A 23945-nucleotide genomic window follows, 5' to 3' on the forward strand; every position below is an offset into this window, starting at 1 on the left:
TTTTTGCTGCAGAAAAGCTGTAAATGCATCTAAAAGTGATGCATTTACATGAAAACATAAGGAAACTTGTTATCATGAGTCTGCAGAAAAGCTGTAAATGCATCTAAAAGTGATGCATTTACATGAAAACACAAGTAAACTTGTTATTATGAGTCCAGAGGCCCTTACTTGAAGAAACTCATGTAAAGTATGAATTCCTGTCAGAAAAGACACTTTTGGGGTATTTTCAGGCTGAAACGTCTTTTTGCAGCAGAAAAGCTGCATCTAAAAGTGATGCAATACATGCATTTAGTAGGAGATAACAGGCTGTCTCATTCTTTTCATTTCCTTTCACCAGGAAGACAATATAAATATCAAGTGGAGTTAACAGGCTCCTGTTTCTTTTTCTCTTAACAGAATGTATTCTAGTCTTTCATATTTGATTTAATGTTATAAGTCGGCTACAATAGTTAGAACAATAACAACATCCAGGCTCCTTCATGTGGCTTAAAGATGTACTGCAGATATAAATGTTAAATAAAAGACTTTGGAAAGAAATTCTGCAAATTTATTTAGCGGCCCCAATAATATCTGCAACCTTTTAAGGAACCAACTCACACATGTCCAGACTCCTACCTACAGCTCATGTTTGGGCTTAATCAGGTGTCCGTTAAAGGTGATGTAAGTGTCAAAATCGTCACTGAAGATGGCGTTCTCCCTCTCGCCTTTAAAGAGCCTCACCCAGACCTGGTCATCCCTCTCAAGCTGCAGCATCAGGCTTTGGCTCTGCATGACGGAGCGGTCACTGGGCTGGGCGTAGAGGATCACCACCTCCTGCTCATTGTGCATCACGTGCAGGTACGTCTCCTTATGGTTCCACGTGTGCACGTTCAGGCTGAAGTAGTAGATGCCCGGCACGTAGCAGTAGAACTTACCAGTAAACATGTTGAAGTGGCCGTAGAGGTTGACCAGCTCTGTGTCGAATACCAGTGTCTGGTAGTAGTCATTGGAATGGAGACCCTTCTTGCGGGCAACAGAGAAGGCTGCAAAGTAGGACTTGCAGGGCTCACCAGGGAGGCCCAGGCTGCCTTTGCTGCCCTTTAGGCCACTGGGACCTTCAGGACCCATCTGACCAGCTCTGCCTACTTTACCATGAGGTCCTCGTTCACCAATACCACCCTTCTCACCTAGGAGGAGTGGAAAGCAATGCTTTGAGTTTTGTATTTAGGAGAGTCTCCTCTGTGCTGAATGGCCATTTTAAATGTAATGAGTTGCTGTAAATTTACAGTGGATTTACAACAGTATCTCACAGTATTTCATAATAACTGTAACATACTTCAAATGTTCATCCTTCGCATGTAAATTAACAGTTAATGCCGTCGGTTAACCATAGCAGCGGATAACTGTAATTTATCAAAATAAATTGGTGAAATACGCTTCTCTTATTTCAGTGAGTCACTATCCATCAACATCTTACTGTTGATTATAGGCTAATGTTTCTGCTTTGATGATAGCTAATTTTTATTAATCAAATTGCTTATAGCCCACTAATCATTAGTGAGTGACAAGACTGGACCAGCTGTTCCTGAGCCTGACTTTGGACAGCACAGCTTTGGTAGTCATCCTCCTGAGCAGAGCCATGTGGAGATCAACCGAGCAGCCGAAGTAAGGTTACATCTATCACCATAAACTGACACTTGTCTTTATGATGATTGAACTGTTAACATCTCAGATATTGTTTCATTTGGTCTGTTTGATTACATCAGGTTGCTATAATTGGCAAAGCAAGCTCTGTTACGTTAGCTAGCTGGAGCTCAAGTAGCTGTAGTAACGTTAGCTAGATTACAGCATAGCAAGCAAAGTTAACGCTCAAGCTCAAGTAGCTGTAGTAACGTTAGCTAGCAAACAGCATAGCCAGCAAAGTTAACGTGAGTAAAGTTAATAGACAATTACAGTCTGAAGATGTAGTGTTGGTTTTTTTGTGCTATTATAGAGCCAACTGTAGAACCGTAACCAGAAGGAATGGGACAAGAGGTGAGGCGGTCAAATCCTCTCTCACTGTTCACTTTCTGTTCTTCACTGTCATGTCTTTCATTCAGTTCACATTTACATCTGTAAAAGTTTTCTATTTTTCTTCTAAACATGCAGTACCTCTTCAGTGTATATATATTAATATTATTTCTCTTACAAAGCCAGCTGTATAAATGATTAAGAACAGGTAATACATTTTAGCAATATTGTATTGTATATGAGTTCTTGTGTTTTCAACTTTTTTGTTGTTGTGGGGAATTAAATGCAAAAGTAGCAGATTGTATAACCCATTGTAAATAAATGGTAACATGCAGGTATATACTGTAAAATAACCGCAAAAGCCAGTTATTCTACTATCACAAATTGTAATCCAAAATAAATAAATTACTGATGTCTCTGCTGCCAGTATTTGTCTGTTATTTTACAGAGAAATAGTTTAGAGCTGTCTTAATCTCTGTTGGATATGGACAATAATGAGCATCATTAGATTGGACTGTCCAAGATTTTTAATTTGTTTACTAATAGGGAGAGATGGATATTCAACCTTTGATTAGTTTCATAAGAATATTGTGAAAAGATGATTGTAATGTTATAATCTATACTGATGGTCTTTAATATTTTTCTTGCAACTTTTGTGTCAACTAAAGGCAATATTTTCAAAATATCTTTGAAGAAAAGAATGATAATGTATTGTACAGTATCTATGGTGGTTTATTGATCACATGAAGAATCAATGAATTCTAAAGACAGAAGATTCCAAAGATTCAGACGCGCCACTGATGAAAGCAAGACAGTCAAAAGTGTTGTGGTCAGAGTCGAAACAGGCTTGAAACCTCCAACAAGAGAACTTGTCACTGTGAAGTAAAAATCACTATAATGCACATATATGTTTCAGTTTCTCCTTCTAAGAACTATTGGGTTAAGTCTGTGTTTGGTTGATAGACTGTTGTCAGCAGACTTTATGGAGTCGTCCTATCCCCGTCCAGTAATGGTCTGCTTGGACCCAACATCATAATCCTTTAAACTGAATTTCTGTTAAAAGCCGGCTGTCTGTCTCTCTCCCTGTCTGTCTCTTTGTGTGGGCGTGGCTTCTCCATTCACTCTCCTGGTTCCCTGATAGCTGCCAAGCTGTTTGACCTTCTTCTCAGACCTGCAGTATCTCGACCCGTTCTCCACACATCTAGTGCCAGATCACGGTCTCAGCTACCGTGGTAATAAATCAAAGCTTCCCCCTGTGTTACCTCATCCTCATCTTCACCCATAAATAAACCTCACCTACCTGTACCTACCACGTGTAAGTGTTCTGCAATCTAAAATGTTTATTTTGTCTATAATCGGTAGTTGTATGGTTGTGATGGACGTCCCCAAAGAAAGTTTAAATAAGAAAAAAAAAAAATTCTCTTTGAACTTGTAATTTAGGCCCTGTCAATATTTTTAAGGATATTTCCCTCTACATTTTGGCCTCTGGCCTCTCGTTTTGAAAATGTTTTTAAAGTGTATATTTTTAAAAACTCAAATCTGTGAGGACATTTAAAGTGGAGTGTTTGGGAAACAATGACATCTTAACATAGCAGATGGTTTCACTCCACCAACAACCAGCAAAAATCTGTAAAACGGACCTGAAGTGAACCACTATGTTCTTTCACATCCTTGATGTAGCCTTATCACCACCTACTGGCTGGCGAGCATTCTGGGTCATTTTTGTGCTCTAGTGTGGACAGAGATATTTTTTAAAACGGAGGTGGTGTGGACAGAATTTTATTTACCACATAAAGGAAAATATCCATTTAAAAAAATGTCTTCATACAGTAGGTGTAGACAGGGCCTTAGTTTGTTTTGTTGTTTTTTTCTGTGTTTTAAATGATCCTATTTCCATTTTTTTATAGAGTTTATTGAGACAATACTGACTTCTACACACGTTAGGTCTTTAGTCTCCTTTACTTCCTTCGAATGATAAGGAAAGATGTAGGCTATGCCAAGTAATTTACCACACAAATAGCCTAAAGTTGTTATTATTTATCTATTTTGCTGAATCATATGGTTTCCTTGTGTCACTGTAAAAAATACTCCATTACCAGTCTGTAGCACAGGGGCGAGGAAGCACAGCCTTAAAAATAACCTAATGGATGATAAAGTCAAAGATATTTTATTTTTTATTGGTTTGAGAGCAGCTTTAATAGTGTCTTATGACAGTCTAAATACTGTTTATTGAGCACTGACAGAAATAAGATTTGAAGGCTTTGTTTGACTGGCCACTTGGCCTTTGAAATATAGCCAGGACTTTTCTAATTAGAATTAATAAAATAATACTTTCCTTGACCATCAGCAGCTTCAATTTAAAATGTTGTATGTATCAGAAACCAACACAAGTCCAACACTGTGCTAAAATTGACTTACCTTTGAGCAGAGTAATGTTGATCTGTGGTACTATCTGGTACTGCGGGTAGTGCTGGTACTGATGTGGAGTCTCCTCTCCTGGGTCGCAGCATCTTCGACACTCCCTCATCTCCCTACTCCTTTACATACAGTACAACCAAACCAAGGCATGCAAGTCAAACGGGAGCTTTTGTCTTTCTAATTTAAGTTCAAACTTGTTGTAAAACTCTTACCTCCAACAGTCTTTTTAGTCTATTATTCTTAAAATGTAACTTTTCACACTGTGGGCCAACCAGCTAGTGGATGTCATCAATGACTTTTTCAACATAGCACTGTCACAGAAGAGTGTTCCCACCTGCTTCAACACAGCCACCATCTTCCCTGTACCTAAAATGTCTGTAGTGTCTAGTCTAAATGACTATCGCCATGTGGCACTCCCCCCGATTCTGATGAAGTGCTTTGAGAAACTGGTTCTCCAGCACATCAAAAACAACATCCCAGCATGGACCCTCCCCAGTTTGCGTTCAGAGCAATGAGATCTACAGAGGATGCCGTCTCCGCTGCTCTCCACTCAGCCGTCACTCATCTTGAAAATAACAACACCTACATCAGAATGCTGTTAGTTGATTTCAGCTCAGCTTTCAACACAATCTCCCCCATGAAACTGGGCTCTAGTACCTCAATCTGCAACTGGTTTTAGACTTCCTCACAAACGGACCCTAGCAACTCCTCAACTCTAGTGTTAAACACTGGAGCCCCCCAGAGCTGTGTGCTTAGCCCCCTTCTGGTCATGCTGTACACCCGCAGCTGCTACCCCAACATGAAGATAACTCTGTCATGAAGTTTGCAGATGACACTACCATCAATGTCTGGATTACTAACAACAATGAGACTTCATATAGAGAGTAAATCAACAATCTTCAGACTGATGCTCAGAGAAAGAAGCTACTGCTAAACATCAGTAAAACCAAGGAAGGCGAACACACACCTTCGTCAACAGCAATGGAGTTGAGTTGGAAAAAGTGAACAGTTTTAAGTTGCTGGGAATCAGCATCACAAACAACCTGACGCCATCTTCACACATCTCCATACTGATAAAGAAAGCTCACAGATTACTTTATTTATTAAATTGCAAAAGGACTGTACTTGTGTAGCACTTTTCTAGTCTGCTACAACTCAAAGCGCTTTAACACTACATGTCATCATTCACCGATTCACACCCATTCATACACTGATGGCAGGGGCTACCATGCAAGCTGCCACCTGCCTATCAGGACTATCTAACATTCATACCCATTCATACAACGCAGGCACAGCCTGCAGGAGCAATGTGGGGTTAAGTGTCTTGCCCACGGACACATTGACATGAACCAGCGGAGCAGGGGATTAAACCGCTGATCCTCTGATTGAAGGACGACCCTGCTCTACCACTGAGTCACAGTCACCCATTAAGGAAACTTAAAAGGGTATAATTCCCGTGCCAAGTTCTTGTTCTTGTTCAATTTTACAGAGGAGCAATATAAAGCATCCTGACTTCATATATTACAACCTGGCCTGGTTTGTGCACGGCCCAGGACAGGAGGGCTCTACAGCATTACATCATTTGCATCCATCTACTGAGCATCAGTGATATCGGTGAGGTGAGGTGCCTGCAAGGAGCCCAAAGGATATTAAAATACAAAACCAACCCAGCCACAGCCTGTTCACACTGCTGCTGTCTGGCAAGCTATACAGAAGTATCTGGGCGCTGTTGTACCACAGGGTCATGGCTAGAAAGGATCCGTCTTGGGTGAAACTCTTTCAAGAGTTTGTACAGTATGTATTCACAAAAGTTTGTTTTCCTGTGTTAACGTTCGTCGGGCAGCCCTGCAGTCATTGAGTAATCCTGTAACTGAACCCTCTACACTTGTAGAAAGGTTGCATTTGCAGTTCTTTGTAATATGTATACATGCAATTAAATTGCATGCAATTTGAATGCAGCTTGTAATTTGCTTTAGATTAAAGGACAACAACTTGTAGATTTGCAACCTTATGTTTACTTATCTGAGTTCGGTATATAGTGTGAAAAATGTGTAGAAAAACCCTTGCGGTTGTTGTTGATGTTCTCTGTGTCTCTGGGGCGCAGCTGCGAAATCTGTTGTTGTACCTCATCCCAGTGAAGTAGCTGGGGTGAGGAAGAACTACAGAGTGATACTCCCAACTTTGGTAGCTGTTTGGAGCAATGCCACTCAAAAAATGACTTGTTCTCGTCACTTGTGAAAATGGCACCCCAAAATATGAATGCAGAGGATGGTATTATCAATCACAGTGTAGATTTTGCAGTGTTTGTGGTGACTTCAATATTCAGCCATATTCAGCCAGAGAAAGGCCGCTCGAGGCTGCTGCTGCAGCGGGGAGGATATGGCTGACGGGAACCCCCCAAGAACCTGAGCTGCAGTTAGAGAACACCGACTGGTGAAGCCTTTGCTCAAGTTGGCCAAACAGAATCATTCTAAAGTAATAAATGTACTCGTGGGCAGTTTTTGTTTGTTGTTTTATAGAGCTTCATTTCGTTTCTGTCCAGGTTGAATGAAGTGTGTTTTATGATGAGTTAACAAGGCAATAAACCCTATCTTAATTCACTGTAAGAGGGAAACTTGAATTTAGAAATTACATGGTTGTATTCTTCTGTTGAGGTGTAATAATATCAGCGCGCAATGCATCCTGATACATGTAGGCACAGCTGGTCCAGCTCCTCAGCAGAGATCAGCTATATCAGTCAATAAGGCACTCACAGTGGAATTTATTTCTTCAGTGGACTACATTTACCCTCAGCACTGATAGGTTAGTTACATAAAAGGTGGTTATTTTTCATTTAAGGTTGTAGTAATGTAATGACGTCATGAATCAAGTAAATTTTTGTATTATCTTAAGTTACAACGAGGAACTGTACCTCTTATGATATTGCATCAGGGTCTAATAGTCTGCCACAAGCTGGCCCAGCAATATGGCCTGGGCTTCAAGCAACTGGGTGACGGTGTTGGCTCTCAGCGGGGACAGGCGGAGCATTGAGGCAAAGCTCTGCTCCTGGGTGGATGATGAGACACTGAGCTCTCCTCCTCAGCTCAGAGTACAAATGAAAAAATCGACATACAACATAAATATAACTGTTACAGTCTTCTCGCCCTGTGAAGGTCATCGAGCCCATCTCGGAATGCAATTCCTTCAGATTTTATGTTATTGCTTTAATCTGAAGTCGCTCTAATTACAACGAGAATGTGACGTCATATTTACACAAGACGGATCCTCTCTAGCCATAACAAGATACAGAGTGGAACCTTTACTTAGGCTGTAAGACTCCTCAACTCCACCATAGAATAATGAGGCATAAAGGGATTACAACTGCATTTCATTATGCAGCCCTGTGTTGTACAATGAACAATTCATGTCATTTTCAAGAGAAATTTAAGTCAAAGCCAGCTGACTTTTGTCAGTCTGTAGTTTTTGCATAAATATTTCAGTTGTGATCTCAACATCTTCTATTGATTGAAGTGCAAATGTATGCAGCGGGCTGGATTGAAAGTTACCTGGCATCTTGATGGTGGTTCTCCGTGTCCATTTGGTCCCGACTGGGATCTCGATCTTTTCTCTCATCATAGGGGGTCCGGTATGGGTCCACTGGACAGGCCCAGAGGAGCAGCAGGGCCATCACACAAGCTGTGGTCATCTACAATACACAAGAACAGTGTTCCTTCATACACACACATATATCATAGACGGATACCTAAAACTGTTCAGTTTAAGTCAGACGTGAGTAAAGTTTAGGTGGTTTGTGTTCAACTTTTTCTATTTTGTACTGCTGAAAATAACTCAGAATTCCCATTCACTAAATGTTTGTGGGGAAAAGCATAGCTTAATGTACAGTGGTGGTTTAGATTATCTTGCACCAACAAGCTGAAGTGAGCTTTAACATTTTAAACTATTCCAAAAACATATTATATGAATTTTAACGAGGGTCAACACAATGCACATATGACATATAACAGGAGCAATGCCATGGAACTCCCTGTCTGGTATTTATCAGATACTACCATAAAGAGTGAATAGAGGATGTGCATAGAGTAAAACTTTTAATCCCCAATCTCAGACTTAATTTATAGGAGCTACATCATCAAATCCTCATAAAGATGACCAAATTCAGTGCAGAAGTAAGCTGACTGCAGCAAACACACAGGACACAGAGTCAAAAAGACAATGTTGAACAGGCCCTACTATGCTATTTTCCATATTTTTATCTCAAAGTACAGTTACAACATGTTTACATGCGTTAATGTTCATAATCCTCCTTGTTTTTCTCATCCTGGCTGTCCTGCAGCACCTCCTCTCACCCTCTCTCTGAAATGCTCCGTTGGAGCGCTTTCTCCTCCCTCCAGAAAGCAAAGTCTGCCCTGATTGGTCAGCTAGCCCGCTCTGTTGTGATTGGTCAATGTTTCGCATGCGTCGGAAATGCCCACCCCTTATAAACAGAATTCAGCCCCGTGGGCTCGGCGAAATGCAGCGAACACAACATTAAGTTTTTGTCTCTAGCAAAGTGTTGAAAATGAAATGTAGCCACTTTTTCTTAATTTCTTCTGCCTTCGGAAGTCCAAACAAAGGACATTTCCCCTCACAGAGCAGAGCACAGTGTCTTCTCAACATGACGGCCGCAAAAAATGTAAATCTTCCTTTCGGAGCTCCAGCTCTCTCTTTTGTTGTTTGAGTTTTACGTCACTTCCGTAACATTATGACCTCATAATGTTACGGAAGTGAAGGAGATAATTCAATTCCGTTTCAGGCAGCTCAGGAGCAGTGTGTCTGAGGGGGAGGGCAACTCCTTTTAGGAGTGGACTTCAGGTTTTACACTACGGACCTTTTACATGTAAAAAAATATATATCACACTAAAGGAGAGGGAAAAGTGGAAAAGCATAATAGGGTGTTAGCATTAAAGTGTTTCCTTTAGTTGCTATGTGAAGACACAAACCCTTTCCCCTAATGCAATAACATGCCTGGTCCAAATACTTTGGAACATGGGTAATTAGCAAGGCTTCATATCATTTAGCAAAAATGGGGGGAGAACAATTAGGGAGATATGGACTTTTGATACTTTAATATATTTTATTGCAAATATTGCTGTACTTTTTGGACTGTCACAAGGAGCGTGTAAATTATTATTCCATGGTGGTAATGATACTTTTAGAGAAGGTAAAGATTTGAGAAGCTTTACCACTTCTTCTTTTTTTTCTTGTATAAATGAAACGACTTGAAAGTTCAAAGAGTTCTTTGTCATGTGGTCCTCCCACGTACGAATGTGGACAGTCCGCAGGTCCGTGTGTATAAAGCAGAGATTAGAATCAGAGGTCACTTGAGTGAGAACATGAGATTCATTGAGGATTAAAGTTTCCACCATGAACCCAAGAGTCTTTGAACTTCACATCTTAGGACATTCCTGACACACGTGTGGGTAAGATAGCAGAAGAATCCATGAGGTCAAACATTATGGACTTTGAAGACAGCATGCCTGCCTACTGTTCAACCAACCATAACCCCTGTCTGGAGTCCAGTGTAACAAACAAATTACAAAAGCATCATCCCAGTAACACATTTTCAACCCATGAGTTTGCAGTACTTCCTCCTTTACCACATTTTTTCTAGTTGCTGCAACTGTGGTGGCCAAAGTATCAATGCCTGATGAGGAAGTAAACGCCGGACCTTAGGATAGAAAAGACTACTTACTCAGACATGTGGGTTGGGGCTTATCCAAATATGAGAGCAGCAGTGCAGGGATAGCAATTCAGACAGATTTTTGTCTAGACTCCATGTCTTTAAGAAAGCAAGGAGTGAAGATAGCCGCAAAACAGGGCTGACAGAGCATCGCAGGGACATAACAGCTGTCTGCTCAAGTCTCTTCGACTCAATTCGTAACTTTCGGCAGTCAAGGACACCAAATTATTTGCAACCAGATTTTAGAAAGAAATACCAATTCAATTAAATAAAATTAATTTTGTATAGCAAATTATATATGTATAACAAATTGGCCTCAGAGGGCTTTACAATCTGTACACATGCGACATCCTCTTTCCCGGGACCCTCACATCGGCACAGGAAAAACTCCCCTAAAAAAACCTTTAACAGGAGAAAAAAGGAAGAAACCTATGGGAGAGCGACAGAGGAGGGATCAGGATGGACAGAAATGCAATAGATGTCACATGTACAGAATGAACAACATAACAGAGTTACAACACATTAAATGTATATGACGTAAATTATTCATATAATAAGAGTAGTAAGCAGAGTAGTGAAGGAAAAAATTAAGACTACTTATAATAACAGCAGCAATAATTGTAGTAGAATTATAATAATGATATAGGGAATAGTAATAGTAATGTGACTAATAATAATCGAAGTAGCAGTGGGTGTCAGCAGGAGGCACAACCACGCTCCAGGTACCACAACGATTCATGGAAACCTGCGAGGTGAGAAAGCACAAAGACTCCAGGGTAGAAGCAAAGCCAATAAGCGTAATAGTACAGGGAATAATAATAGTAATGTGACTAATAATAATCATGGTAGTTGCAGTGGGTGTCAGCAGGGCCCCAGCAGGAGGCACAACCACGGTCCAGATATAACCATGATTCATGGAAACCTGCGAGGTGAGAGCACAAGGACTCCGGGGAAGAAGCAAAGTCAGTAATGTGCATAAATAGGACATGAATACATAAAGATGGAGAGAGAGAAGAGGAGAGAGGAGCTCAGTGTATCCTAGGTAGTCCCCGGCTGTCTAGGCCTATAGCAGCATATCTAGGGGCTGGACCAAGTCAAACCTGAGCCAGCCCTAACTATAAACGCTATCAAAAAGGAAAGTTTTAAGCCTACTCTTAAAAGTGGTGAGTGTGTCTGCCCCTCGGACTGAAACTGGAACCTGGTTCCACAGAAGAGGAGCCTGATAACTGAAGGCTCTGGCTTCAGGATCTTACTTTTATATACTCTAGGAAGAACAAGTAACCTTGCATTGAGGGAGCGCAGCTCTCTTGTTGGGTAATATGGAACTATAAGTTCCTTTAGATAAGACGGTGCCTGGCAAGTAAGAGCTTTGTAGGTGAGGAGAAGAATTTTAATTTGAATAGTTATTAAGCGTCACCTAGAATAGCGGTTGCAAATGAGTGGAAAGTTTGCAAAGATTGGGGTGATATTAACATTTATCTGGATAGCCACATTAATTGTGTAAGTAGACTTCAGTTGTGTCAGCACTTTTCTTTGCTGGTACAGGGGTGTTTGTCTCTGGATAGGTGCATATGAATTATGCGGTGCCAGAAGCGAGGACAACATGGAGCCAGGGACATTTACCCCCACGGGCTCTATACCTTGGAGAACAAGAAAAAATGGTTCTCCTCATGTTGCAGTTGTATCATAACCACACTGTATCTACTATCGGCAACTGTTGTGCTCTCTTTCCCCTAGCTGTTGCCACTTTGTTACAGTGTGCTGGCAATTGACACAACAAAGGAAATATGAGCTTAAAAGGCTGCAAATAAAAACTTGCATCTTTTCAACTCTGACTTTGGATAATTTTTTTCAATGCAACCTCAATCTCAACATTCATCTGACTTTATATGACTCATTCTTGACATTCTTCACATTTCTGTGCTGGTGCGTCTTGTGGAGTTGAGCTGACCAATGTAGTTGAAATCCGACTTTGCATCCTCACACATCTCCATACAGAAGTAGCAAGCATTGCTTCACAAAGAGCCATAACTTTGAATTTTTCTCTCTTTTTCCACAAATTTGCTGACATCAACTTAAGAATTAAACCATCAACGCTGACTTCAGTGCCGCCACATTTACTTCTGTACAGCAGGATGCTGCATGTGACGTCTTTGTTATTGTTCTTTTGCACATGTGGGTCAGGTGAGGGCCGTGATCAGTTCATAGCGGAATCTGATATTGGCCACATTTAAAAAATAACCTGGACACAAAAATAAATGGGATCTGAGTAATCAATCAGATTTGAGCACTAAAGCTGGCATTTTGAACGTTCAATTAATCTCTGTGAATCCAGCGTATCTTCTTTCTATAATTTCCTCCTCTATCCTGTCCATCGCGTCCATCCATTTATCCACACTTCGCTTACCCATTAAACAATTTGATTGGTGCAGTAACACTATTGTAATACGGTCACAGCTGTGTGTTTGTAGAGCATTTTACAGTGGCCTGAACATGGCTCAGCCAATCATAATCAAGGACCGGAAGTTTTCTTTTTATAAAAGAAAAAAGAACATTTCTGTGGGTCCAGAAATCAGTATCCTATTCATTGTCTGTGGAGCAGGTCCAGACTTTATTCTTGATGATATTACCAGTTACTTCTCTGGTTTGTGGCTTTGGAAGAGAGTAGCTCATATTCACAAATATTGATTACATTTTCCTAAGCCATGGAAATAACATATCATACTTTAACTTAGGTGATGTTCCCCTTTGAGAAGATACCCTAGATGTTAAATATGGTATGGTCATTGGTGCTGACTTTGTGATTTGTCTTTTAGAATCCTAGAATAAATTCAGTCTACAAGCTAAAATATATGTATTAGCAAAACAATGTCAATAAGTGTTTATTGTTATTTGACTTTGATCTTGATCTAAATGCATGTCCTTGTGTTTTGCGATCTCAGAACTATCACCAAATGAATGGCAACCCCCAACTTAGTTGGAAATTACACCTTAAATGGCTGTCTACACTGTTTGGTTCCAACAACATTAGACCTAGGAAACTGGCAGCCTTGACTTCCATCCTCATCTGAAAATAAACTTTTTGGTATTTTAAGTAAACATTTTAGAAATGTCCTGCTTTCCTCATGAAATGCAATGATTGTTATGGTTATCCCCGTGACCAGTAGGAGTGAAACAATCCTCCAAATTGACGGTTTTGCTCAGACCACTTTTGAGCCATGGTTCGGTTCAAGAAATAAGAACTTAACAGGACTTTGGACTCAACAGTACTCTCTGTGTTCTGCAACCTCCTGATTTACAAATGAATATCTGCGGCCTTGGTTTCAGAACCATTTCACCCAAAGCGTTCTGTGACTCTCAAAGTGCTTCCTACAATCTTTACTAACGACCGTCTGGGATTCTTTGTCTAAATGTCCAAACAGAAAGAATTTTTAAAGTCATTGCCATTTTATTACCATAACACACTAAACCTTCTTTTCGCATGGGCCAGGGCTAATGGTGTAAAGGACCGTCGTCAATCCGTGATCCGTACGGAACCCCCTCACGGTTCGGCACAATGTGAACCGGGGATTAATTACACAGTTTAACGTTAACCATCGCAGTAAGTACATTTTACTGACGATCGTTATCCGCCAATATTCAATAAAATAGGAGATCAAGACATTGGCATTTATGCTTTTCCAGTCTCTGATCTATGATAATGTTAATGTGTAAACAACCAGTCTGTGTTTTAATTGAAAGGACGGTTCTTTTGTGCCGAGCCCATCTGTGACCAGATCTGTTACTCTGATCGTGTTATGATCCGTTGTACCACTAGCCAGGGCCAGTCAATTTTAGCCAAACCAAGCCAAAAGCGGTTCCTTACAGCCTCACAGAAGGGGATGGCTACAGCGAGAATGCAGCAGCTTTATTGAAAGCGGGACATACAGCAGATAAACAAGCAGGATCAGACTCACGTCGTGAATTCCTATCAGGAGTGCGCCAAGCCGTCAGGAAAACAGGCAGGGGATCAGGCAGACGGAAACCAGAGGAAGCGGAGGCTATACTCGTGGTCGGGGACAGAAGGCTAAGGCGGCTAACCGGGGCAAAGGCAAGGTAAGAATCTGGTGGTCGGGGATAGAAGGCTGAGTCGTTGACCGGGGCACAGGCAAGGCAGGGAAGTCCAAACAGGCAGAGTCGGCAACGGGAAATCAGTCCAAGGGAAATTGCTGGAAGGTCTGGCATGAATGCGGCAAACGATCTGGCAGTGAGTGTGTGACTGACTGGGGTTAAATACTGGAGGGAGTAGGTGCAGCAGAGTGAGCAGGTGAGAGGGATTGTGCTGATGAGGTGGGTGTGGCAGACAGGTGCACTGAGTAAGGCTGATTAGGTGAGTGAGACAGAGTGACAGGGAGTATGGAGCTACTGACAGGGGAGTATGGAGCTAATGACAGGAGTGTCTGGAAGTAGAACTGTGACAGTGTTGTGTACACACTAGTGATATTGATGTGTATTATAAGGCGATTGTGCAGGTATGTATTGAGTGTAGTTGCTTATCTATACCAATGTCTTCAAATCGTAAACCAGTGGCCGGATGGTCCGAACGTGTACAACCCCATAAGGAAAGATCTACTTTTTGGCACTAGTTGTGGAGAGAGAATGGTTGTGTTAGGCAAGGTGTACTGTACAGCATTATGCTTAAAGCGCGAGCAGATTCCAAACGTGTCTCTCGCAGTGTTATCAGGTCTCAAAATAAGTTGAAAATGGAACGTATGGCTGATGGCCTTCTGTCAAATAATTCACGCAGTTTCTGGCAGGAGGTTAAAAATGTATTGCGGTCAAACAATAGTGCTGCCACCTTAGTAGACGGTGCCCAAGGTGACCAAGACATAAGTTCCGTGTTTTTGAACAAGTATAAGACACTATACAGCAGTGTCCCATATGATGTTATAGAAATGGAACAGCTGATTGACAGGGTGGATAGTAATATAACGTCTCAATGTTCATGTGGCAATTGCGATGACAATCATGTTATTGTAGCATCTGATGTACGTGATGCAATCGCCAAAATGAAAATGTACAAAGGTGATGCAAATTTTGAATTATTCTCGAATAATTTGATACAAGGAACCGATTAATTGTATGAACATATTAGTATGTTGTTCTCTGCTATGTTGCATCATAGCTACACACCGACTGACATGAATATTTCTGACTAAGAAGTCCGTTTGTGATAGTAATTATCGTGCCATTGCTCTTGGTAGTGTAATAGGAAAAGTACTGGATAATGCTGTACTTTTTAGGAATCTCGATAAACTATGTACATCGGAATTGCAATATGGGTTTAAGGCCAAAAGCTCAACAGCACAATGTACTTATGTGTTAAATTAGGTTATTAATCTAGAAACAACTCTGCTGTCTATCTTGTTTTGTTAGACGCATCACAGGCATTTGATAGGGTTCACTATTGTAGGCTTTTTGACATCCTCATAGAGAGAAACATATGTAGCAAAACTATCAAACTACTTATTAACATGTATACCACCAAAGGCCTCAGAGTGAAATGGGGCAAGTGTGTCACTAATAGTTTTGATTGTCTCAATGGTGTAAAACAAGGTTGTGTGCTGTCACTAATATTATTCTGTGTTTATATGGATGTTCTACTTTGCTGGTGCTATATGTTATGCGGATGACTTGACTCTCATTTCTCCCTCACGATATTCTATGAATGCATTATTGTCTATTTGTGATGAGTTTGCTCTGGAGTTTAATGTTAAATTTAACATTACATTTACATTACATTACAGTCATTTAGCAGACGCTTTTATCCAAAGCGACTTACAGGAAGTGTATTCAACATAGGTATTCAAGAGAAACATAGGTATTCAAGAGAAACCCATCGAAGAGTGTTAGTCTGTCATTTAATTGTCAAGTGGACACTTCATTTCGTATATGTGATGTGCGGATCACACATTCTGATAACACCATACATCTGGGACATGTAATAGGTCAGAACAGTAATGTAGAAAACATAACAAAAAGGTACCAATAATTTGATTTGTAGTGCAAATACTACGATGGCCAGGTTCAATATGTGTGCGTCTAGCACAAAAGCGAAATTATTTCAAACTTATTGTACTTCGTTCTATGGTTCTGTGTTTTGGAGACTCGATTCCTCCCATATACAGCGTATTTATGTAACATGGCGTAAATTGGTACGACGCATTTGGCGCGTCCCCAACACTATTCATTGCAATCTGTTACCCAGTCTTATGTCAACATCTAATATTGAATGTCAATTGTTATCTCGCTTCTCTATGTTCCTATGCACTGTGCATAATAGCGATAATGCCTTAGTTCGCCTATGTTCTGATGGATTGATGTATAGTCAGACGTCTGTTGCTATTAACCAAAGGTTTCTCATGTACAAAACTAATGTAAATATGTTGACGTATAACAGACGTGTTTTGCGCCGCCTAATATGTAATGATACCGTTGCTGATTGTATGGATGTCGCTATTTGTATACAAGAGCTATGTGATGTTCAAGATGGTCTGAGAGATTATGGGTTTGAGGGGACTGACATCAAGACCATGATCAGTCTCCTAGCGAGCATGTGATTATGTTTGTTTCTTCCAACTGTACAATATATGTGCGAATAAATTATTATTATTATTATTATTATAATATGAAAATCTGATTGATGTTGTGAAGAAAAAACAAGTAAATCTTCTCGTGGAGCATTGGCCAAATGTATTAAATAACTATGAAATTGAGCCTTCGCTAAGCCCTATTCCCGCTGCTACTCCCTCGGGATGATGAGCCACCATCCCCAAAGACAAACTAGTTTAATGTAATGGATATTGCATGCACACACAGAGTTGCCAACTTGGCCACTTTCTCGCTAGACTGTCAGACTCTTTCAGCGACTAGCTGCTCAAAGTCTCCTCTCCCACCGTTGGCACGCAGGCAGGAGTGAGTTACTATGGTTACAGGCATCGGTTTTGCCAAGTAATTTTACCGGGGCTCCACCCGGAAGTGTTTAAATGTTTACCTGAGAGTAATTTTTCATGTAAGCCAATGTGAAGCTTGGATGTGAGCCAGACCTCATAACAAATCCGCTTGTCAAAGTCTCTAAACTAACTCTGTGTTTGTGTGCATCTGGTGGTTTACGCTGAAAAACCCAACTTACAGAGTGTAATTATTTTTACATAAGATAAGATAAGATAAGATAATCCTTTATTCGTCCCGCAGCGGGGAAATTTGAAGGATCACACAATTTATTTATAAACTGGAAAGTAAACAGCAGTTTGTTTGTTTTTAAATAAGACTATTAAGATTTGTAGCCTACTTTGAATGTAAATAAAGTGCAAGAATGCATTGAAAAGCATCAAAATAGAGCATCCGCGGAAGACCCCCGTGGACCCCCTACAGAGGTAGAAAGGTAGGGTAGGGTAGAATTTCAGCCCTACTTGGTGCTTTCTGCTGCCCAGGAAATGGACTAAGCCTTTACACGACACACACATGCTAGCCTCTTTAGGCTTATAGGTAGGGAGGATGTGCTTATAATTGTTTAATCAGCCTGATCAATCTACTCACATGCTTGCGGTACGTTAAGCCTGCTCACAGAAATCAAAAGCCCGCCCATGGATTTTATGGCTATGTAGCCAGGTAGACAGCTGGTTAATTGTTAGCCTATTAACCAGTATGCAGGGTATATAAAAGATTGCAATTTATGCCCAAGAGGGTGTTAAAAACACATATCTAGCCCAACACCTATCTAGCATTGCTGGAAGATATTGCAGAGTGTGAGACCAACAGAACGTGTTGGAAGAGAGTGCTGAATGGCTTATCAGCCCTTTCTAACTGCTAGTTTTGCTGAAGTTTCGCAAGTCCCTGTAACACCTAAGTCATCAGACACACCGCTGTTACCCGACACCTTCACAGGTTCAAGTCCTGTCCACCATCAGCGTTTTTGCATTAGGGGCCAATGGGGCACGGCCCCATCAGAGGGTGCTGAAGACAAGGCTTCTCTCTTTATCAGACACAATATTGGAAACTTTACTTTGTCTACTTCATACCATTTTTCCAATTTTACATCATATTCTGAATGAAGTATTGTTTTAGTGTGTGTAAATGTGTATTTGTGCCTGATGATGCTTGCCCGTTTTCATTTGGTGTGGCACGGCAGAACTGGCCCTACTGAGTTTATAACATCTCAAGATCTCAAGATAAAAAAAAGATAATTAAACCATGAGGAAAACTTGGTTAACTGCAAGCATATATTAAAGCCCTGTTCTGCTTTCCATGTCTTTTTTTCGGAGAGGAAAATGTTTTGACAGAAAGTGGATTTAAAGACATGGAACTTCTTTCAGAAAGGCTGGTAAAACATGCGTTGTGCATCGCATGTGTATAATGCCATCAAGTTATGCTTACTGGGAAGAACAAACAGGTATGTTCTAGGCAGAATTATAACCTGATTGACAAAGCAGGTATGTTCTTGGCAGAATTATAACCGGTATAAAACTTTGTGGAAAGTGCAACATTGCCTTGAGTAGACATGGCGAGGTAGCTGGCTTGTTAAACCCTGGCATTTGTAGATGCATTTTTAAGACTCTGTGCAAGGGAGACGCCAGGCTAAGGAACCAATACGATGCTCAACCCTATTTTAAGGGCTCTCCCGCCATTATTAAAACAAACTTTTGGATTGCATGAACAATGTTTACAAGGATGAGGTTGCTCAACAGATGCACCTTTCGTTGCTTTGCAGGCAGATGAGACCACGGATGTGTCTTTTTACTGCACTATATTGATCACAACCCAGTGACTGAGAGATTTGGGAAATTTATTGAGGAGAAGGACAAAACTGCAGTTGGCCTATCAAATGCCATACTAGCATCTCTTGAACCCTGAACCTAACTAAAAAACTACATTTTGTCATCTCTGCTGTTGGTGATAAATTTGTCAAAGCAATCGCAGTTTCACAACCAACTGTGTGAGAGTATGGTTCAATGAGATATATCTATGGAATGTTTGGATTGCATCATCAAATTGAATTGTATTTTTATTTGTGGTCCACCAAACGAAAATGTTCATACTGTCCGTCATGGGTTTCCTGGCTACAGGAACATTTCAGAGGGAAATAGCAGATCACGCAGGGATTTCACAACTTTCTCTAGGCTGTGCCTTCCCAAAGCTTTTAATGAATATGAATGAATATCAGCTTTATTGATCATGAACATACATACATACACACATGAAATGTCCCTTCTGCATTTAACCCAGGGTTCGAACCACCAACCTTGTGGTTGCAGGACAAGTGCTCTACCTCGTGAGCCACAGCGTAAGACACTTTAAATAGCGTCATAAGGCTAATGCCCAACCATATTAAATTCCCTTATGATAAAAAACATCAGATAAGAAGAGGGTTCTGCTGGGGGTATTGCTGAAATAAAAAAATACTATTGGCACAATAGACTGCACCCAAGTGTGCATCAAAGCTCTATTTACAGACTCAACATTTTATGAACCAAAATAATTACCACATAATTAGCCACCACTTCTTCATTTTACACAGCGGCACAGTGGGAATGCGTTTGGAGGCAGGAGCTGTGAGAAGTAGATGGCTTCAGATTATTGAAGTATTTTAGATTGTTTAGGTGACCGTGGATATGGCCTAAAACATGGCTGAAAGCTATTTGGCAATTGTGTAACACCTGAAGAAGTGCATCTTGGCCACGCCCATGCCCAGGCGCCGCAGAGCTCACTTTTTGGCTTCTCAAAGACTGTTGGATGTGTTGGACACAGCCGGGGCAAGCTCCTTTATAGAACAGGAACACAGCCTCAACTAGACTGCAGGCCACATGATGTACAACCAAATGTTGGACCTCCCACCACGGCTCGTCATGACTTGCAGCTTTTTATTCTTTTTTTTTGTTGCATAAACTATTTTATTTTTTTTACCAGCGCCAGCATTTTTAAACATTAACACAATGTGGAAAGCATCTGGACAAGACGACATACAGCATGGAGGAGAGAGGGGGGTGAACGATGGTTCTGTAAGTTATTTGTGAAACAATCTTAGTTGAAACAATATTTAAAAGTTTTCTGAATCTGCTCTTTTGATTTACAGAATATGATTTTACAGGGCAAACATTGCCAGAAGAATCAAATGTTTTTCAACTTCAAGCCTGTATGGAAAGAGTGTCATGCCTGTCGCAGTGGTCAAACAATACAAACAGTCAGACAAGGCCTGTCAGCAGGGCAGAAATATCACTGACGGCCACGTCTCACCTTAATGCCCTTCTTTAAATCATAAGCCCGTCGGCCACAGAGACATTCATGTTGTCTTCTCTGACTCTTTCGTGTCATAAGGTTTAAGACACAAGTATCTTTGTTGTGATTCTGAATTCTTATTGTTCAACAACAAGTAAAACTGACGTACTGAATGTGAAATATAAATATTAAATAATTCTGAGGATCCCTACTATGGGACCAGATGTTGCAACCTACTGGCAGGTTAGAACGGAGCTATATTTAGCAGGAGACCTTCTCATGAAAGGGAAAAGAATAGTACCTCAGGTACTCAGAGGGGAGATAATGTATAAACTCCACAAAGGTCATCAAGGGATCTCCAAATACTGTGTTGGAGCCAAGGAATAAGTATGGTTTCCAGGTATACCTGCCCAAATTCCATAGAAAGTAGATGAATGTGAAATATGTCAGAAACACGGAACACAACACAGGGAGCCACTGATCCAGACCACAGTCCCGGAGTGGCCCAGGCATAAGGTGAGGATGGATTTGTTAAAGACACCTGTTTGATGTGGACTGTTTTCCAAGCCACATCAAGGTAGCAGAGCTCAGGGTCAAATCAGCTGAGGCTATAATTCCAGCTGTGCAGGAAGATTTTTCATCAGAGACATTCAAACTATTTGCAACAAGCGACGCACCACACACACACACACACACACACACACACACACACACACACACACACACACACACACACACACACACACACACACACACACACACACACACACACACATAATGAACAGTTCCTCCTGATCCTCAATCAAAAAGCGAGCTTAAATGTGCTGTTCAAACTATCAAGCGTCTTTGGAAAAAGACACTGACCAAATAAGAGCACTACAGGCATATAGAGCCAAACTATTGGCACATAGGTTTTAACCAGCACAGTCGTTACATCATCCATTGGTTTGATGACTGTTTGAAGCCTCGAGTTCGGCGATTTGGCTGACGCCATCTTGGATAACGGCCCTCGCCATCTTGTGTTTTTGCAACCACTGAGTAGAAGTGACCCTATCTGGACAGCGGAGGAGTGACGTATAGACGCCCTATACGGCTCAGTTAGCAATAGCGCCCTTTCATTCACAAGGTACCCACGTCCTAAAGCATACTAATACTGTATTATCATGTACTAAATGAACATGATCATGCTATATTGAAGAAGACTTGAAACTAGAAATTGAGACTATAAACTCATGTTTACAATGTTTACTGAGGGAATAAATAAAGTGAGACGTAGGATCACTTTCTTCTCATAGACTTCTATAAAATCTGACTTTGCAACCAGAGGAGTCGCCCCCTGATGGTCATTTGAAATAAGTTTAAGACACTTTCTCATTGGCTTCACTCTTCAGAACCAGAGGTTGCCGCCTGGTAGGAACCTTCGCACATCACTTCCCAAGTCTTCAAGTAAGCTGGATCCTAAATGGTCGGAGTTGCAAGCTTTTTGCCGAAAAGGTCAGGGAGGGTAAGTAGGTTTAAGGAAAGAACAGCAAGCTTGTCACCAGGAGACTGGCAGGTTACATCTGGGTGGGGAAAGTGAAAGCCACACACACCTCTTTCATCCCCACCACTGAGGTGGTAGAAGCAATACTCTTTACTCAAGTGGAGTTGCTCAGTGGGCAGCAGATCACATTGTGGTTGTACAGTGCAACTTCCAAGTGTCAATGCATGCAACTATGATCAGGATGTTCAGGCTTCCTCTCAGTGGGACTTCACTGAATACTTTAAAAAGTTTAAAATGCTGCACATTACAACTTCCTGCAGCTGTTCCAGAACACTACCAGAGCTCACCTTAGGTCAGAAACCAGTATAGATGACCTGTATTAGGACTAGGACACAGGGAATCATCATGAACAACCACCAGTCACTAGATCAGGCAGAGTTTCAAGGGCTCCTGGGAGACTTGATCCATCTAAGGAAAAAGTGCTTGTAAGCTAAGCAAAACAACTTGTCAAAGAGATATCAAATGTGTGTGTTAGAAGAGTACCCATAATGCAATGAAGGGGACCTCCTAATGTGGCAGTAAATGGTTGTCGCTCACCTAAGTCCATAGTGTTCATTATACACCACGCACGAGAGGTTAAAAGCAAATGCAGGCAATACACTGGAACACAGTTTATTCATGCATAACTTGTTACAACCACTGTGTCTGCTGTTTTTTTAATTTTTTTCATAAGTGTTGGGGTCATTATGTAAAATCTGATGAAAATGTAATGAAAATCATCAACTCCTAGAGGGATTGATTTGGGGTTGTTGACATGAAAGTGAGTGAGAACCCTCTGGCATGGTGAGGTTGGTGCCGAGCCAAAGCGGTGCTGTTATCCGACAAAGCAAAATCAGTCATGTTATCAACAACAGCCTTTGCTCATAACACTTGCTGCCATATCAAGTTGAATAAATGAATCTATATATGTGCTTTTAAAGGAATTGTTAAGGTGGAAGGAGCAGTTGACAGCTGAGGATCAGGATCCCTTTCTACTGATTCCTGTTTAAAAACTACTCAGTGCCTCAACAAAAGCTGATTGTGAAGAACAGAGACAGGCTGCTGTTTATTTTGGTCCTGTTGTCTCATGAATCTATCAGTGGAAGAACGGGGCATTCAGGGTCTGACATCTGGTAAACATTTGCCCCGAGTGTTTGTATCTGGATATTTATTATAGTGAAAGTGGAATGTGTTTTCTTTGTGTGTGTGTGTGTGTGTGTGTGTGTGTGTGTGTGTGTGTGTGTGTGTGTGTGTGTGTGTGTGTGTGTGTGTGTGTGTGTGTGTGTGTGTGTGTGTGTGTCTATGTGTGTGTGTGTGTGCGTGCGTGTGTCTATGTGTGTGTGTGTGTGTGTGTGTGTGTGTGTGTGTGTGTGTGTGTGTGTGCAGGCCAGCTGTATGTCAGAACACAACAGCAGCCAGAATAAGATGATGGCAGCCTGGTTCCTGTTTCATTAGATATATTTAACATATCCAACTACAAAATACTAGTGTTTGATTTGAATAGAAGGTTCTTTGCAAATTAGAGGAATCTTACTTTTGTTGTTATAGTCCAGTTTTCCTCCTCTGAAAGGTCTTTCCCCTTCGTCCCTGTCGTTCTTAGGGTGTTGTTCCGTATGTCCTGTCCTCAGGTCATTCTTTATCTCCTCCCACACAGAACATACAGAGAGTCAGCCACAAAGTCTTGCTCCTCCAAACAAGTGGAGGCGTATCAAAGAGGGGGAGGGAAAGGGGAGAAAAAGTGACAAAATGAAGGAGAGAAAGTGAGTTGAGCAAAGCTTAATGGTTCTGAAGAGGAGGAGCTCTACACACAACTCTAACCCAAAGGGGGAAAACATTAAAACACAGAAGAGAAGAAACCCATGAGTCCTGTGTGTGGGAAAACAGAATAGAAGCAAAAGAAAGGAGCATAGCGTGGCACATAGCATCCTGTGTCAGCAGAAGCTTTTTCTCTATGTCTATCTCAGCCTCTGTTAACATTAGACAGCTGCTTTAAAACTAAGTGTAAGAAGAAAGTTGGTTCTCAGCCAAAGCGTTTCACAAGGT

General features: G+C 41.1%; 1 protein-coding gene across 1 annotated transcript; it reads right to left on the minus strand.

The window, feature by feature from the left end:
* Positions 1-606: 606 nt before the first annotated feature.
* Positions 607-23523, minus strand: c1qtnf1 (C1q and TNF related 1). The gene is made up of 4 exons (XM_054601829.1): positions 23437-23523; positions 7953-8092; positions 4408-4526; positions 607-1166 (listed from the first exon to the last, which is right to left on the minus strand). Exons 2-4 carry the CDS (start codon positions 8090-8092, stop codon positions 616-618), a joined length of 810 nt encoding a protein of 269 aa, XP_054457804.1. The 5' UTR covers positions 23437-23523; the 3' UTR covers positions 607-615.
* Positions 23524-23945: the final 422 nt, after the last annotated feature.

The sequence above is a fragment of the Anoplopoma fimbria genome, chromosome 7, assembly GCF_027596085.1.
Source record: "Anoplopoma fimbria isolate UVic2021 breed Golden Eagle Sablefish chromosome 7, Afim_UVic_2022, whole genome shotgun sequence".
Lineage (NCBI taxonomy): Eukaryota > Metazoa > Chordata > Actinopteri > Perciformes > Anoplopomatidae > Anoplopoma > Anoplopoma fimbria.

Coding starts and splice junctions, on each gene's coding strand:
- c1qtnf1 (XM_054601829.1), bottom strand. CDS start 8,092: ATGACCACAGCTTGTGTGATGGCCCTGCTGCTCCTCTGGGCCTGTCCA. Junction 4,527..7,952: donor AACCACCATCAAGATGCCAG/GTAACTTTCAAT, acceptor CTGTATGTAAAG/GAGTAGGGAGATGAGGGAGT. Junction 1,167..4,407: donor CAACATTACTCTGCTCAAAG/GTAAGTCAATTT, acceptor CACTCCTCCTAG/GTGAGAAGGGTGGTATTGGT.